The 17,081-nt window shown below is 45.6% G+C and overlaps 1 protein-coding gene across 5 annotated transcripts in view; it reads right to left on the reverse strand.

Moving 5' to 3' along the window:
* The window catches only part of ccdc90b (coiled-coil domain containing 90B), a 37,204-nt gene extending 25,091 nt beyond the window's left edge, over positions 1–12,113 (reverse strand). For 2 of the 5 annotated variants that reach the window (XM_068033926.1, XM_068033925.1), the window contains exons 1-3: positions 11,826–12,112; positions 10,130–10,249; positions 1,824–1,927 (exon numbers count right to left, since the gene is read on the reverse strand). In XM_068033926.1, coding sequence (XP_067890027.1) covers positions 1,824–1,927; positions 10,130–10,249; positions 11,826–11,931 — 330 coding nt within the window. In that variant the 5' untranslated portion in view covers positions 11,932–12,112. Of the gene's footprint in view, positions 1–1,823; positions 1,928–7,665; positions 7,799–8,067; positions 8,249–10,129; positions 10,250–11,825 lie in introns of those variants that run through there. The other 3 variants (XM_068033927.1, XM_068033928.1, XM_068033929.1) reach the window with 3 other exon arrangements.
* Between the last annotated feature and the right edge of the window lie 4,968 nt (positions 12,114–17,081).

The following is a 17,081-nucleotide window of genomic DNA, read 5'->3' on the forward strand; positions in this document are numbered from 1 at the left end:
AGAGGTCAGGTCCTCCCCGAAGGGTAGTTCACCTACTAACCCCGCAAAGCCTCTCCACCATCTGCAAGGGTCAAGTCAGAAGTGTGATGGAATACTCACCACTCACCTGGATAGTGCAGCCACAAAAATGCTCAGTAAGATCGCAGCACCCTACCCCCACCACCCCAACAAGACAGAGGAGACCACTTTAGTGTTGACCCTGCATTGAACTCAATATCAATCCATAGTACCCTAGTGTGCTGTGGCTGCAGTATGCATGATTTACAGCATACACTGCTAGGATTAATTCAGCACTTCCCAACTTCAGAACCTTTGCCACTGAGAAAGAGAAAAGCAGCAGCAGCACAGAACTGATCACCTCCAAGCTCCTCTCCAGATCACACCCTATTCTGACTTGGACATATAATCATCGATCCTTCAGGAACGACGAGTCAAAATTATAGAGCTCCCTGCCCCAATCCCCATACACCATTGTGAGAGCATTATCAGCCCAAGAACTCCAACGGTTCAAAGGGATGGCCCACGAGCACTTTCTCAGGGAAACTAGGAACATGCAATAAAAGCGTCCTTGCCAGCATTATCTACATTCCAACAATAAAGATAAATCCATGTATCATGGTGCAACTATGCATCTTGACAGTCATATCTGTGATGGAATACTCTCCACTTCAACAACACTCAAAAAGCTTGACACCATCCAGGACAAAGCAGCCCACTTGATTGGCACTCCCTCCACCAGCGACACACAATGGCAGCAGTGTGTACCATCTACAAGATGCACTGCAGCAACTCTCCAAGACTCCTTCGACAGTACCTTCCAAACCCACGACCTCTATCACCTAGAAGGACAAGAGCAGCAGATGCATGGAAACATCATTACTTGCAAACTCCCCTCCAAACCACACACCATCTTGACTTGGAACTATATCGCCGTTCCTTCACTGTCGCTGGGTCAAAATCCTGGCATTCCCTTCCTAACAGCATTGTTGGTGTACCTACATGCAAAGGGCTGCAGCGGTTCAAGAAGGCAGCTCACCACCACCTTCTCAAGGCCAATTAGGAATGGGCAATATGAATGAATAAAAGAAAAAAAAAAGGAGCCTTAAAAGTAGACAAGCCTCTAGGTTAAAATTGGTCAAAATTATTAGATGACAGAATGAAAGATCTGATGCCAAAGAAATTATATTTTTATTTATTTATACTTTTTTGAAGAAGAATTTGCAGTCTATGGAACACTGAGCTATTGCCGGGCATCAGAACCAGCTCAGCACATTTAGTGAAGCAGAAGTGGAGGTGCTGGATTAGGCAGCAAATCACTTAACCCAGGATAACCTAGATTTACAATGTTGTCAAACAATAGAGATTGGGCCATTTATGTCAGTAATTGCACCTGACTGGGTGAGAAACAATCAAGCTTCGCATACTCCAGAAAAGGCAAAACTACCCAGAGAAGGACACATACATTCATGATCAGGAGACAGAGAGTACGTCAACAATGAAAGGAACAAAAACTAAGACACCAGAAAATGCGAAAAATACGTATGTGTGATAACGTGTGTAGGAAAAACAAAGCTGGAAAAAGGGAAAGATTAGACAGAGATCCACTCCCCATGACAAAGTTTCGAAAAAAGAACAGTTCAGAGTGATTTAGTTAACTAAATCATTTCACATCAAGTTCTTTCAGCAAATTTGGATAATTTCTTTTCCACTCTTTAAATATTCAAAGCAGATTTACTGTAAAATGTTCACATTATCATTTAGAATTTAGAAAATATAGATTTAAAGGCCAGTTTCTAGTACATATTCACAAAAACTGCACCTACCTGCTGTGCTTTAGTTACCATATCCCTGTATGTGGATTCCATATCAGCGCAAGTTAAATTCGTTATTATTGTAACTACAGCCTCTGCTTGCTCTTTTGGAAAACCTTAACAAAAAACCCAGAAAATTAAAAAAAAAAGTAAACGACCGTTAGAACAGCTCTTTTTCTAACCCACCTAATTTGTCTCCTCGCTGCCTAAGAAATTCTCATCCACAAGCTCCTGATCTAATCATGTAAAATACTTGCATTTATACAGCATCTTTCACAACCTCAGGTTATCCCAAAGTGCTTTACAGCCAATGTAGTACACTGTTAACGTGTAGTCACTGTTGTAATGTAGGAAATGTGGCAGCCAATTTGTGCACAGAAAGGTTCCACAAACAGCAATGTGATAAATGACCAGATCATATGTTTATTGGTCTTGGTTAAGGGATAAATAGTGATCAGGACACCAGGGAGAACTCCCCCTGCTCTTTTTCAATTAGAAGCTTGCTTGCTTTCTTTTAACATCCACCTGAGAGGACAGAAAGGGCCTTTGTTTAATGTCTTATCCAAAGGATATAGATTTAGAGTGGAGGCTAACCACTTCTCACCAAGGAGCTGGAAAAGGGAGAAAATGAGCAGTTCAGAGTGATTTAGTTAACTAAATCATGCCCAGGCTGGTCACAGCTTATTACAGAATGTCAAAGGTAAAACCTGAGAGCCACTCAGCTGCAAATTCTCTTGGCCAGGCACCATAAACAGGAGATAAAATAAATTTGTCAAAATAATTTTTTATTTGATGTGCAGCAGCACACTGATTCACAGAGCACAAGGCGCCCAGTGGTATTTCAGCTTCAACAGGTTCTTAGCCCCAAGGACCCAGAAGACAGGAGCCTCTCATGATGCTCACTAAGGCCAGACCAGCGAATATTCTATCAAGTGGGTGGGGCAAGAAACAGAACTGATCCTTCAGTCATACTTGGATGGAGTCTACTTGCGGAGTGATGGCAAAGACTAGCTTCTATCTGACCGTATCTTTACCCCTTTTGTTTCAGGTTACAGTTTGTTAATGTAATTACGGAGTTCAAAATCCTGTCAGTTTGTATTCTTCACTGAACCCAACAACAATTTGCATTTATATAGTGCCTTTAATGTAGGAAAATGTTCAAAGGTGCTTCATTGGAGCTTAATCAGACAAAGGTTGACATAAAGCCAAAGAAGGAGACCATAGGACAGGTTACCAAAAGCTTAGTCAAAGAGGTAGGTTTTAAGAAGTGTCTTTAGAGGAGAAAGAGCTAGAGAGGCAGAGAAGTTTAGGGAGGGAATTCCAGAGCTTAGGGCCTAGACAACTGAAGGCACAGCTGCTAATAGTGGGATGAAGGAAGTGCGCAATGGGCAAGAGGAGTGCAGAGTTCTCGGAGGGTTTTAGGGCTGGATATAGGGAGAGATGAGACCATGAGCGCGAGGATGCGAATTTTAAAATTGAGTGTTCAGGGACTGGGAGCCAATGTAGCACATCAAAGATGGGGTAATGGGTGAACAGGACTTGGTGTGAGAACCCAAGCAGCAGATACCTACTACAGGTATTCAGAGATTAAGAGCCAACAAATACTGATACTCAAGGTCAATAGAACCACTCATTACTGCTGCTAAAGGCAAAACAAGTGTTGGATATCATCCAAGGTCACCATTAAGCCAATAGTTTTAAGATGACCTATGGTAAATATTACCTCAATAATTAGTTTTCCTTCCGAATGCTGACCTACTTCATCAGCTGTTATACAAATATTAGAGTCTGCCACAGCAGTACCTCTGTTCTACCAGTCTTGGGTTCAGTTGCAGTGTTGAAACATGCACTGCCTCCATCCAGCAATAAGATATTGGAGAAGTTGGGTCCAATTGAGGCAGCAGAGGTAGAACAGAACATTTTCACACTAGATAGTGTTGAAGGAGTGAAGACAGAATGGAGATACAAGTCAGAGTTATGGAAGCTCTTTTCACAATGTACCGAACATCCAATACTCTATGCCAGCTCAATGTTTTTATAATTGAATCAATTAATTTTTTTATATCGACTATTGTGGTTTCTGTGAGAAATTAGCACTCAAGGTGAAAAAGGAAGTTTTCTAATAAACTATTTTGTCACATGGTTGAGTTGTTTGTGAAGATGCTTTGAGACACATACTGCAGAAGGTGTGTACAACCAAAAATGAAATATTCCTATCCTCTCATTGCTTCTAAATGTGGATATTTTTACAATCTTTTTACATGCTAATAAATGCCTTGTGCACTGCTGTCACACAGAGCAATGAATGTACTACAATTAAGAGCAGTTTAAAGTTATTGTGCAGGGTGATTTACAGCACTTAAGATGAAAACATTGTACAATCAACCTAGTTCAGACCATACAACATACTTGCCTCCTTACAGAAACACTTCTGTTAGGTGACTGCAGGCAGCTTCCTCCCAGTTCTGAGGGATAATGTAATTGCCAGCAAGAGTCAAGCAGTGTTCACAACCCACACTACAGATGCTCTATGAACTATAAATTCATATACAAGAAGTAATATGGCTTTCTCTTGGGTTCTGTTGAATGCAAATGCTAAGGCAATGCTGGCAAAAAACTTCCACTGAAGGGAGTGGGCTTAAAAATACAAACATGCATTTCTGCGCTGTGTTGTTAATAGAAACGAGTGATATTTTACCCAGCATCATTCTTTCATTCACAGTGAAACACTACATTTTTAATGTGTGCAAGTCAGATGGGATGGTCACAAACTTCAGAGCAGAAGGGAAGTGGGCGATTTGACTTAAAATGTGTATCACTGAGCTACTGACAGTACAGTCACTGCTTTGTGGTACAGCAGTGCACAAATCTTTGAAGATGCAATATTTTTAGGTCCTGCCTGGGGAGGAAACGGATGCAGGTGGGTGGCTGCTGGCAAGTTTCATCAGGTCAGGGGAAGGCTGGCCCCAGAAACCTGCCCGATTTGACAATAAGGCCAAGTGAGTAGCTAAGGCGTTCATTGAGACCTTGTAGAGAGCCAGTTTGGGATTTTGGTGGGGGTGTACAGGTTGCACATTGGATCAGGGGCAGACCAGCTGCACGAAGGCAGCAACACAGTGGGGAGCCAGTCATGGCCACCCTCTGAAATTAGGTGGGCTCATAAAAGGGAGCAAGCTGAGAGGGGCACTCAGCCACTGGCATACAGGTGCCATCGGTTGTGCACAGGTTGCAGGGAGAGTGGTCAAAATGCACTTGGGCAATGCAGGAGGCCATCACCCTCCTGGCATTGCTGGGGCATAAGAGGAGAGGATAAGGCTTTCAGACATTATTGGGAGTCCAGCTTAGTGCAAAGAAGGCAACAGCTGATACTGGGAGCTGGACTCTCAGATTTTGGATCGAGTGGTGATGAGGAAAAACAGTCTCTGCAGGAGAGGCACAGCCCCGGGTATGAGGACAGGGGCGAGGGCCACAAAGGCATAGGATCTACCACCGAAGACGGAGTTACCCGGAAATGTCAGAGAAGCAGTGCTGCAGGAGACTGCTCTTATCCAGGCAGATGGTCAGAGATTTGTGTCCTCATGGCGGCAGAAGTCACACCTCACAGCACTGCTCACCATGCCCGTCAAAGTCACTGTGGTCTTGAACTTCCTCACCGCCTGCTCCTTCCAAGCATCAGCTGTGGACCTTGGTGATGTCTCACAAACGGCTGTACACCAATGCACCTCGCAGGTCACTGATGTCTTCTGTGACAGAGGTGGACAGTACATTCAATTCCAGACAGATGAGGCCTTGCAGGCACAAAGGACAGAGGGTTTCACCTCCATCACTGGACTTCCCCAGACTTGTGGCCAACAGGCACCTAGTGACCAGCCAGTGAGATTCATCAACAGGAAGGGCATCCACTCCCTCGATGTTCAAATGGTCTGTGACCACACCAAGAGCTTCCTCCATGTGTGCATTTGCTTTCCTGGCAGCTGCCATAACTCCTTCATTCTCTGCCAGTCCAGAGTGCTGCAGATATTCATTCCACATCACCACACACTCCCCACCAAACTCTGGATATATTCTAGGGGACAAGGGATATCCCTTGAAGAGATGGTTACTCACCCCTTTACGTGAGCCTGAGATGGAAGCACAGAGGCACTATAACCAAAGCCATCTGCTCACAAAGACCACCACTGAGCAGGCCATCAGGCTTCTGAAGATGTGGTTCCATTGCCTGGACCAGTTGGGTGGCACCCTACAGTAAATTCCTGCAAGAGGCTCAAGCATTGTGGTGATCTGCTGCACTCTCCATAACATGGCCCTCCAGAAAGGAATGGACCTTGAAGAGGATGAGTCCCTGGAACGACAGCTCAGAGGAAATGGAGAAGGAGGATGAGGAGGATGCTCAGGGGGGCTGTCCAGGGCTAGCACGGGACTCAAAGATCTCGTCAGGATCAACATCAGGGGTCATCTGATCCAGGCTCATTTCAGCTAAGCCCTTGTAATCCAGGAGAGCAGCAGAGTCTGAACTCACTTTGAGCTGCTTGTCACAATATGTCCATTGAAGACTCAGCCTGGAATAGATCCACTCTTCCTGCCAATGAATGATGCACATCGTCCAGGGGTTTTACAGCCACCCTTCATGGACCCTTGCTTCTTGTCACCACCTCTTGCCATTTTATCTGTCTCGCCATTAAAGAATGGAAGCTCACATGTCTGGCGTCAGGTGCCAATATTTACATTGTTTTGAATAAGAGAAAGAAATCCACATTTATAGGTGAGGCAAACCCCATTGAACCACTGAGTACTCTGCCCAACACGGTGGCCTCTGCTCTCGGCCACTGCTATGCGGTGCTCCTCTCAGAGGTGGAACCAGCCTGCTCACTTATCTCTGCTTGCGGCTGGGATGCACGTTACGGTCACCCTCATTATGGAGGTGCCAGTGGGGGCGCCTCCAGAGGCTGCCTCAGTCACAGGGCCCGGCTGCACAGATGTTCCCACAGTTAGAGGGGCCAAGGACGCTGATGACGATGATGCCCTGTGAGGGGTGACACCCTCATCCTCCTCAGTGATTGCCTCTGTCCTTGGACAGTGACCTGGATGGCTGGAGGGGAGCACCAGCTCGGGCGCAATTGGTATCCACTCCAAACATCTCTGTCATCAGCGCAATCAAGGCTCCAGACTATGGCAAGCATTCTGTGCATGTCAGTGCACTGCTCCTGCATCCACTCTTGGCCTCTCTCTCAATAAAGGAGTTTATGTGTTCAAAGCCCTGAACCAGGGTTGCGCATATGAGCTGAATGGACTCCTCCAATCTCAGCCCATGACCACACACTGGCTCAGGGAGCTCAGGCATGTGGGAACATGCTGTTGCTGCTGCTGGTCTAAGTAAAACCTGCTTTCTTGTGATTCTTGGGTCCCCGCATCTCTGTGTCTGTCCTCCATCCTCAGAGGACAACCCACAGCTACCTCTGCCTCTCTCATCTCCTCCTGCTCACTTGTGATGTGTTCATCACCCAGTGCCACCCTATCTAATCACCCACGAGGACTCGGGTATATGTGTATCTGTGCTGGTGGAGGTTGCGCTTGTAAGATGTGATGGGGTGCTCGTCTTATGTCTCTGATGCCAGGGCTTTCCCCGATGCAGACACAGGACTCTGTCCCTGCCCCTTGGTGTTGGAACTTGTGGGAGACACAAGACAAGATCATGAAAACTAGCCTTTGTGAGCAGAAGCCTCTGCAGTGCTGAGGATTCCCGATGCAGCTGAGTCTTTGGCATGCTGTCAGATGGGGGAGGTGGGTACTCCACCCTCTTCATTTACAGATTGCAATATCTTTTCACCACCTCCACCAGGAGTGTCCATCTCACCTTCCCTGATGTGCTCCTTTGGGGCCACTCTTGCGATCTCCATAGCTCCCTCCTCCATAGTGGTCATGATGTGCAAATATGGCACTCGTCCTCCTGTCAGTACCCTTTCTTGGGCATTATGAGGCGTCTTCTCCTGCAAGGACAAAAGGGAGAGAGATAAGACATTGCTGACCTCTATGACCAATGCCATCAGCTCATTGAGATAGGAAGCTGCATGCATCAGTTCTGGCAAGTCCTCAACAACACTATGGCTCTGAGCCTTGCTGAGTGGTCAGTAGGTATCCTGGGCACACATTCCTCCCAGGTGCATGAGCAGCATGTGCCCTCAGGCTCTTCAGCTGGTGTGTCTGCTGGAGGCTGAATACCCAGAGGCCTGTCACGAGGGTCTGATGTTGCACTCACCTTGCCAGAGTGAATAAGGTCATTGAGGCTTTTCCAACACTGGACCCAGTTCCTCCTTCCTACATTTCGTCTGCTAACATTCTCAGCAACCTCAATCCACACTTGCTTGGTTCGGGAGGGTGGCCTTCTCCTGCCACTCTCCAGAAAGAGGACCTCCCTCCTTTTTCTCACTGCATCAAGGAGGACCTCTAGGTCAGTGTCTGGTTCCAGCCCTCTGTCTTTCCTGTTGCATAACTGCTGCTGAAATTCAATGAGTAAAATGAGAGGCACAGCAATGGCTGCCATGGTTTGTTTAAATTGGACCCATACTCGCTCAGTTCTGCCTCCATTCCCACTCTTGCAGCGGCTATTTGGCCGCCCAACCCACTCTCCAGCCAATTAACAGGCCAACCCCCCATGAAAATCAGGGCCTGTAACTACTTCCCCCGGGGCAGGATTGGGAGCCGAAAACAGTCCCGACATCCATCTCCCGACCTTAGAAGGAAAGTCAGGTCCACCGTGTTTAAGCTTAATTTTGTTATAGAATGCTATAACCTATTTATGATTTAACAAGTTTAATTAATTAATCTGACTAAGTTTAATTTTCATGGGAATGACATATCTGTGGATTTTTTTTTAAGTTGCTAAATAGACAGAGGCAGGTCTGAGTTTTATGTACATATAAATGTTCAAGCATTCTGAATACAGTTGACAAACTGTAAGTACAAATTTCTATGGAGATGGAGTGATATCACAGCAGTGAAAGGGACATGGCTTAAGGTAGGGCAGGGCTGGGAGCTAAACTTGCTGGTACACAAACAGGAAAGTAGAGTAGGAAAAAGGTGTGCCAGATTTAATCAAAGATGCCCTTTCAGCAATAAAATACAAGTATGATACATGGGATAGTGAAAAAGCTGAATCTATTTGGTTAGTTAAGGACTAAGATGGGACCTGTTACTCCTTTGGCAGTTTGTTATAGACCATTGAACATTGGAAAGGAGATAAGAGAGAGAAGTTGACAAATTAGAGAATAATGCAAGACACCAGTCATCCAAATGCGTTGCTTTATTTATCCAAAAAGTGGGGTAAAGCAACCTATGTAGCAAAATAAGGGAAAGGTGTTTACAATGTGTCTAGGAGTGTTTTTCGGTGCTTTCAGTCTAACAAGGAAGCGGCAGCAATGGATCTAGTTCCAGGAAGTGAAGTGGAAAAAATAGGTCAATTAGGGATAGGGCAACATCTGAGAAATGGTGAACGTAGGTTCAATTTAAAAAGTGAAAAGAGGGAACAACGATGAAAAGTTGCTGACCAAAATTTTGGGGTTTTTTCCCAATGTGATTAACAGAGAACTAGCCCACAAACTGGAAAGAAAACAATGGTACATCAGACACTCAACAAATTTGGAAACAGATGATTCGGGTACAAGCCAGATATATTGCCACAAAAAGTAAAGTGAGTGCAGCAAATGAAGGAGCTCCTTGCACGGCTAGAGAAAATTAAAACTAAATTTAAAAAAGGATATGACGAATCTAGGACTAATAATGCAAAAGAAAAACAAGCAGAGTATATAGAGGAAGTTAAGGATTAGAAAGGTCATGAAGGACTTTGAAGGAAGACTAGCAGGTAATAAAAGGATTTTCTAAACACATGAAAAGTAGAATAAAGGAATGGACTAATTAAATATGGAAAAGGAACTCTTTCCATGGAGGATTAAGGAAATGGAAGAGAGTCTAAATGAGCACTTGGCCTCAGTTTTTACAGCAGAGTGCAAAGTTGGAACAAAATAAAGAGTATAGGAGGAGGAGGTAGAATATTAGATAGGATAACTATGAGAGAAGTAGTACTGAAAATGTTGGCGGAATTCTTCACAAAGTAAAAAATTAAAGTTAAATTAAAGTCTTACGATAATTTAACTTCTTGTAATTTTAAAAACATTTAAGTATAAACAAATACAATATCCAGTCCCATTTGCACAGAATGAAATAGAAGATTTGAATGGATTGACCTTCTTTAACAAAGTATCGCACAGAAACTGGATAAAATGAAACTCAAACATTTGGACTGAATGCTGCTTTCTTCTCACCAGTATTCTGCAACTCCAGAACTAGCGCATGAGTATCAAAACACACCCTCCTCTGCTCCTGGGACAATAGGTCAACTCTCCTAACATCGTAAGTGCGTGACAAGGTTGCAGTTAAAAAATCTGTAAACAGACAAAATAGATCAGTTTCATGTGATTTATTTCATCTCGGGTTCTAGATAACACTGTCCAGAATTACCTAAAACGTGTAAACTAGAGATTCAATTTTTAATTTAAAAAAAGCCTTATATGACTTACCTCTTGTCTCATTAGTTAAAGGGAAAGAAGAGCTGACAGGAAGTAATTCTTGTTTAAGGTACTTCCCATTGTATATTGAAAATAGAATATAGCCATAAAAAGATTCTCGGCCTTTATTACCAAAATAGACAGCACAGCGTTGACTTTTCTCACCTCATTCATTTCAAGAGATCGGTAAAAGGGAGCTACTCCATTGATAATCATAGGGTTCACAACTTTGGGTAGGCCTGAAGGCTGATTGACACTGGGAGCACCCACTATTGACAATAGTGTTAACGTTTCGGGTCAGTGACCCTTCTTCGGAACCTTCTTCCGAAGAAGGGTCACTGACCCGAAACGTTAACTCTGCTTCTCTTTCCACAGATGCTGCCAGACCTGCTGAGTGAATCCAGCATTTCTTGTTTTTGTTTCAGATTTCCAGCATCCGCAGTATTTTGCTTTTATTGACAATAGTGTATTCTGCAGCTTCAGCTGGTCACGTGCTTGTCTGAAGTGAGACAGCAAAGAAAGCTCCCAGGTCAAAGCCTTCAATGAGACCACTCTGGCATGCAAAACCTTCCTTCCCATGAGTGACATAACTGCAGCAGCCTGCAGACAAGGAGAGGCAGCAAAGCAGGTCTTTTTACGTAAAGCAGTTCCATCCTTCTTATAAATAAATAATCATTTAAAATTTCCCACTTTTTTATTGGGTTTTCAGAAATGAACTTTTGTGTCTTATGAATCTATTATACACATGTATATGTATAGATATTTTATGATATTAAATCAGAACAGGTACATTCACATGGATATTTTTTGCAGTCATTGAATATTTAGATGTGCAATCACACAAGGTATGAGTGCGTAGACTCTCACAGTCACTGTGCATCCTGCTCAGGGAGGGGTGAAGGACAAGGGGATATTGCACTGAAAGCAATGTGGGATGTGAGGAAGTGGCGGTGTCCATACAGTTTGTTCGATCCCTGGGTCCTGGGGTGTTAGGGTTGAGGACAATGGGGAGGGTCCTGTTCTCACCTACTGCAATGAATATTTTTATGGCTATATTTTTGCAGTGGACAATGGGAAATTATTTGAATGAGTACTCTTACTTTTTTTCCGCTATTGTCTTTAATGAACTTTTATGATTTTCAAAACTGGTATGAGGACTTTCTGCTGTGATCCTACTCTCTGGCCTCTGCTCGGTTTTGTACTTAGCAAAATAAAAATGATAACTCCCCATCTAATAGGACTGGAAAGAAAATATGTACAGAGGTTACCTGAGCGATTGAGAGGATTACCCAGAACCTGTCAACCCCATTGACATATACTGGGAGGGGTAGGACAAACTTTTTAAATGTCATTCAGCGCGACAACGAAAATAAACGCATTGATCCAAATGACAGCGTTTTAACAGATCAGATCAACCTGCTGCATTATTTGTATTTTAAATAGTCACACTCACCACGTTTTGACAACGATCCAGGGCTTTGGGCTAAAGGAGGCTGCAGGACGCCAAGTCGGAAGTTGCAAGTTTGTAACAAAGTCTTACAATGTTGTATCCGTTTCATGGCTTTCCTTCCTCTTTCTTACTACTGTCTTTACTAGTTGTTTCTACTGAACAGAAATAACAAGAGCGAGCAAACTGTACTATTGCAACCCGAGTAAATGATAAAAGCCTATTTAAGAAAACTACACTGTCCTGTTTGTCCCTGATGTCATTTCCACCCCTGAAACTACAAGCCTCGCGATCTCGAGAATTTTTTAGAAGCTCAGGTTAGCATCACCCTGTGGGCTGGAGTTATAATTACAGTCCTGCCTGATAAGAATTGCAGTATTTTCTGAAGTTTCACCCATTTCTTTTGACGGGATGTGGTTTCATCAGTTGCAGCAGTCCTTCATGTGTGAGCATAAACAACAAAGCGACAGTTCTCCAAGTCTCTCAGCAGCTGCGATTTTACTCCCATCCATTCATTTTAACTGGAAAATGGAGATGGGGATGGGGCCTGGCAAACAGACAAGCGGAAAATCTCAGCTTTAATGCTTAATAAATGCAGTTTGATAGGCCTTTCACAGCTGGGTTCCATCCTAACCTCACTCACCATGTGATGAGTATTTTGTAATAGAGATCGCTACCTAGAAACCCGAACCAGGAAATGTAGTTGCATTGCCTCCTCTCTACCAGGGGCAGTAAGGTTGCCGCTCTCATCAATATCCCAATAACTTAGATTTTTATAGCACCTTATCACATCCTCAGGACAGGTTAAGGCGTTTCAGAGCCAAGTCATAACTTTATGTGGGCAAACGGAGCAGGCCATAATACACAGCAAGTTCCCACAATAAATGGAACGATGGCCAGTTTAACTGATTTTTGGTGGTGATTGAGGGATGAATGGTGGCTAGGACATCCTGCTTGATGCTGAAATCTTTTAGATGCAGCTAAGCCAGCAGATTGGGTCCTGGTGTAACATGTCGTCTAAAAGGAAGCACTCCCGATAATACAGGAAGCCCGTTATACTGCATTGGATTGTTTTTCCTTTTTATTAATCCATGAGACATGGGCATCGCTGGCAAGACCAGCATTTATTGCCCATCCCTAATTGCCCTTGACAAGGTGGGTGTGAGCCGCCTTTTTGAACCGCCGCAGTCTGTGTGGTGAATATACGCCCACAGTGCTGTTACGGAGGGAGTTCCAGGATTTTGACTCAATAATATTTCCAAGTCAGGATGGTGTGTGACTTGGAGTGGAACTTGCAGGTGGTGGTATTCCCATGTGTTGTCCTTGACCTTCTAGGCGCTAGAGGTCGGGGTTTGAAAGGTGCTGTCAAAGAAGCCTCGGTGATTTTCTGCTGTGCATCTTGTAAATGATACACACTGCATGCTACTGTGTGCTGGTGGTAGAGGAAGTGAATGTTTGAGGTACCGCAATGGGCCAATCAAGCGGGCTGCTTTGTCCTGGATGATGTCGGGATTCTTAAGAGCTGTTGGAGCTGCACCCATCCAGGCAAGTGGAGAGTATTCCATCACTCTCTTGACTTGGGCTTTGTAGATGGGGGACAGGATCTGGGGAGTCAGGTGAGTTACTCAATCCAGAATTCCCAGCCTCTGACCTGCTCTTATAGACGCAGTGGGCTGGATTTTGTAGTCCCACCACCAGGAGCGGCGGTGGGTGCAGAACATGATGGCTGTCTGCCACGGGACCCACAAGGTCGTGCTGCCGCAATTACGCGGCGGGTGGCCATTTAACATATTGGTGGCAGCCGCCCTCCCCAATCACATGGCGAGGGCGGCATTGGTGACGCTGTTAACGGTCCCACCTGATGCAGGAGCTGGCGTCATTCTTAAAAGGCTGCCAGCCCTGCAAACAGTTTAACATAATCCAGAGTTGATCCCTTCCCCCAACATACACTGAATCATGCACACTTGGCCCCTCCCCCACCCCATACACTACATCATGCAGACTTGACCCCTTCTCCATCTGGGTAGGGCCAGCTTCTCATGGACAGGAAAGTGAAAGCACATGAGTGCCAGATGACGAGCTCAAGACTGGGAACTGAAGGTAAGATCATGGCAAGTTACATTTAAATGAATGCAAAGAGGTACTTTCAATCTTTCAATATTTAAAGTAGGCTCCCTTCGCAGAGTGGTGGAGGTGCCGCCACGGAGCCTCATCGCCGCCAGGAAGATCGGAACCGGCAATCCTGGCGTCAGGCTCCATGGCAGCCACTGCCGCTCCGATTCTCCTGCACCCCTTGCTATGAAACCCGACGTCAGGATGAGAACAAAATCCAGCACAGTGTTTATGTGGCTGGTCCAGTTAAGTTTCTGGACAGTCGTGACCCCCAGGATTTTGATGGTGGAGGATTCGACAATGGTAATTAGTGGTTAGCACCGCAGCCTCACAGCTCCAGTGACCTGGGTTCAGTTCTGGGTACTGCCTGTGCGGTGTTTGAAAGTTCTCCCTGTGACCATTTAGGTTTCCGCCGGGTGCTCCGGTTTCCTCCCACAGCCAAAGACTTGCAGGTTGATAGGTAAAGTGGCCATTGTAAATTGCCCCTGGTGTAGGTAGGTGGTAGGAGAATTGAGGGAAGGTGGGGATGTGATAGGGGACATGGGATTAATGTGGGATTAGTATAAATGGATGGTGGATGGTCGGCACAGACTCGGTGGGCCAAAGGGCCTGTTTCAGTGCTGTATCTCTCTATGAATGTCAAGGGGGGCGGGGGGGGGGGGAGGTGGCTAGACTCTGTCTTATTGGAGATGGTAATTGCCTGGCATTTAAGTGGCAGGTAGCATTCACACATATCAGAAAATGCTTGAATGTTGTCCATGTCTTGTTGCATGCAGGCATGGACTACTTCATTATCTGAGGAGTTGCGAATGGAACTGAACACTGTACAATCATCAGCGAACATCTCCACTTCTGACCTTATGTTGGAGGGAAAGTCATTGATGAAGCAGCTGAAGATGGTTGGACCGAGGACACTGTTCTCAGGAACTCCTGCAGCAATGTCCTTGGGCTGAGCTGATTGGCCTCCAATAGCCACAACCATCTTCCTTTATGCTAGGTATGATTCCAGCCAGTGGAGATTTTTCCCCCGCTTCCCATTGACTTCAGTTTTGCACTGGCTCCTTGATGCCACATGGGTCAAATGCTGCCTTGATGTCAAGGGCAGTCACTCTCAACTCTAGAATCCAGCTCTTTTGTCTATGTTTGGACCAAGGCTATAATGAGGTCTGGAGCTGAGTGGTCCTGGCAGAACCCAAACTGAGCATCGGTGAGCAGGTTATTGCTTTGTAAGTGCCACTTGATAGCATTGTTGATGACACCTTCCATCAATTTGCTGCTAAAAGTAGATTGAGCGGTCATTGGTGGGATTAGATTTGCCCTGTTTTCTGGGACAGGACATAACTGGGCAATTTCCAGCATAGATAATGTGCTTTAAATCGAGTAGGGATTAAACCCCAATGACTCAGAGGGGACAGTGCTATCAACCGAGTCACATTGGTAACTGTAGCTAACATCAATTAACTCAACACAGCTAGAAGTTGACCCTAGATCTTGTTGGAGCTATATGGCTCAGTACCACAGGTAGCATAATTATGTTGAACCATTGAGGGCACCCAGTGTACTCTAATGACAGGCTAAATTTTATGGGCCTGCTAGGGATGGGAACAGTGGCCGCGGGGGGGGGGGGGGGGGGGGTGAGGAGGGGAGGGGGGTCCATAATACTGCGTGGGAGGTTGGGGTGGTGGTGGAGTGCTTGTTGCCTTCCTGAAATCTTCCAAATTAGGCTGGGGCGGGGAAGGCTGAGGATGGCCTTCCCGCCCCAGGGCAATTGAGTGCATTAAGAGGCCAGTTAATGGCCAGGCGGGCCCCTTCCAACTCCACTTCAATTTAATGGAAGGTGGAAGGGCCCACCGCTGCATAGAGATGCCACCAGGTAAAACCTGGCATCCTCCTAGTGGGATCGGTGGGGGGAGCCCCTCCTTTGGGGGCAATCCAGGGCTCATGTAGGGACCCCATGGCAGTGATGGCTACCGCATCCCCCCCGGGAAGACTCCCCTCCAACCCTCGATGATATCGCTCCACCCTGTTGCTAGGGCCTGCCTGAATGGCCCCGGCAACCTCGACCCCACTCATTTCCTCCTGAAGGCCTCCTGCAGTACCGGCAGTGCCCACTGCTCCCTGTGGCACTGCTGGTACTGCAGAGTTGCCAGCTTTCCAACTGGCTGACACTTCTGAAGATTGGAGCTTGTCCCATAATGGAACGGCCGCCCAACCGCAGCCAGTTAGTTGACTGCCCACCATGCGATAGCCTCGGGGGTCCAATGGAGGGCCGAGGCGGGGTCTCCCCCACCTTCCGGCCCACTGCTGGGGCCCCCATTGTCAGAATAAAATCTGGCCTGACATTTCTATCCCTTTCTGGATGTCAGAGGAAATAAGCAATTTGACAGCTGCTGTGGCCCAGACAGTTGTTGCTTTGACATATTGCATTACACTGCATTTTCTTCCCAGTGCAGTACCTCACACAATAAATCCTTGCTCCTCATCCCACACCATCTGGTGGAGCAGCATAGAGAAAGTAGGAATTCTCAGAAACAGCTAGGCAGACAAAATTGCAAACGACATCAACCTATATCACTCTTGTGCACGTCTAATTGGCATGTTACCATATAAGGCTGTGAAAGTCCAGAAAAGTGTAGTTTCAGCCTTAGAGAGACTTAAGTTTTGAGGTGTTATTGGACAGAATTAAAAAAATATATATAATTAATGATTCTTTAAAGTGCTTAAGAGGAGTTTTGATTTTTACAAGAATTTGACACGAGTGAGTGTTCAGGCTACAGTTGTAAGTTAGACATAGAGGTATGGCACTGCAGTGAACCCTCACAGCATGTATGCAATGCACTATGTGGGTCATCATGGTTCATCTGTGTATCCTGAGCAGCACAATTGCACAAAGTATTGGAAAGTTGAGCCTCTGGAGCAGAGGATCTCTGTGCATGAGCAACAGTTGGCTGCATTCTGCATCAGAGAGAGTGGGGGCTTCTGGATTTCACTCAAATTCAGATGGGGTTTTGGTTTAACATGTTATCTAAATAGTATAGATGGAAGGAAGGAAGCAGGCGGACGACCTTAGGGGTAACAGAGGAAGACAGGTACAAAAAAGCCCCGAGTTACGAGGACTGTCCAATAGATAATTGGGAATTTTTACTTACC

The sequence above is a fragment of the Heterodontus francisci genome, chromosome 6 (genome assembly GCF_036365525.1).
Source record: "Heterodontus francisci isolate sHetFra1 chromosome 6, sHetFra1.hap1, whole genome shotgun sequence".
NCBI classification, from domain to species: domain Eukaryota; kingdom Metazoa; phylum Chordata; class Chondrichthyes; order Heterodontiformes; family Heterodontidae; genus Heterodontus; species Heterodontus francisci.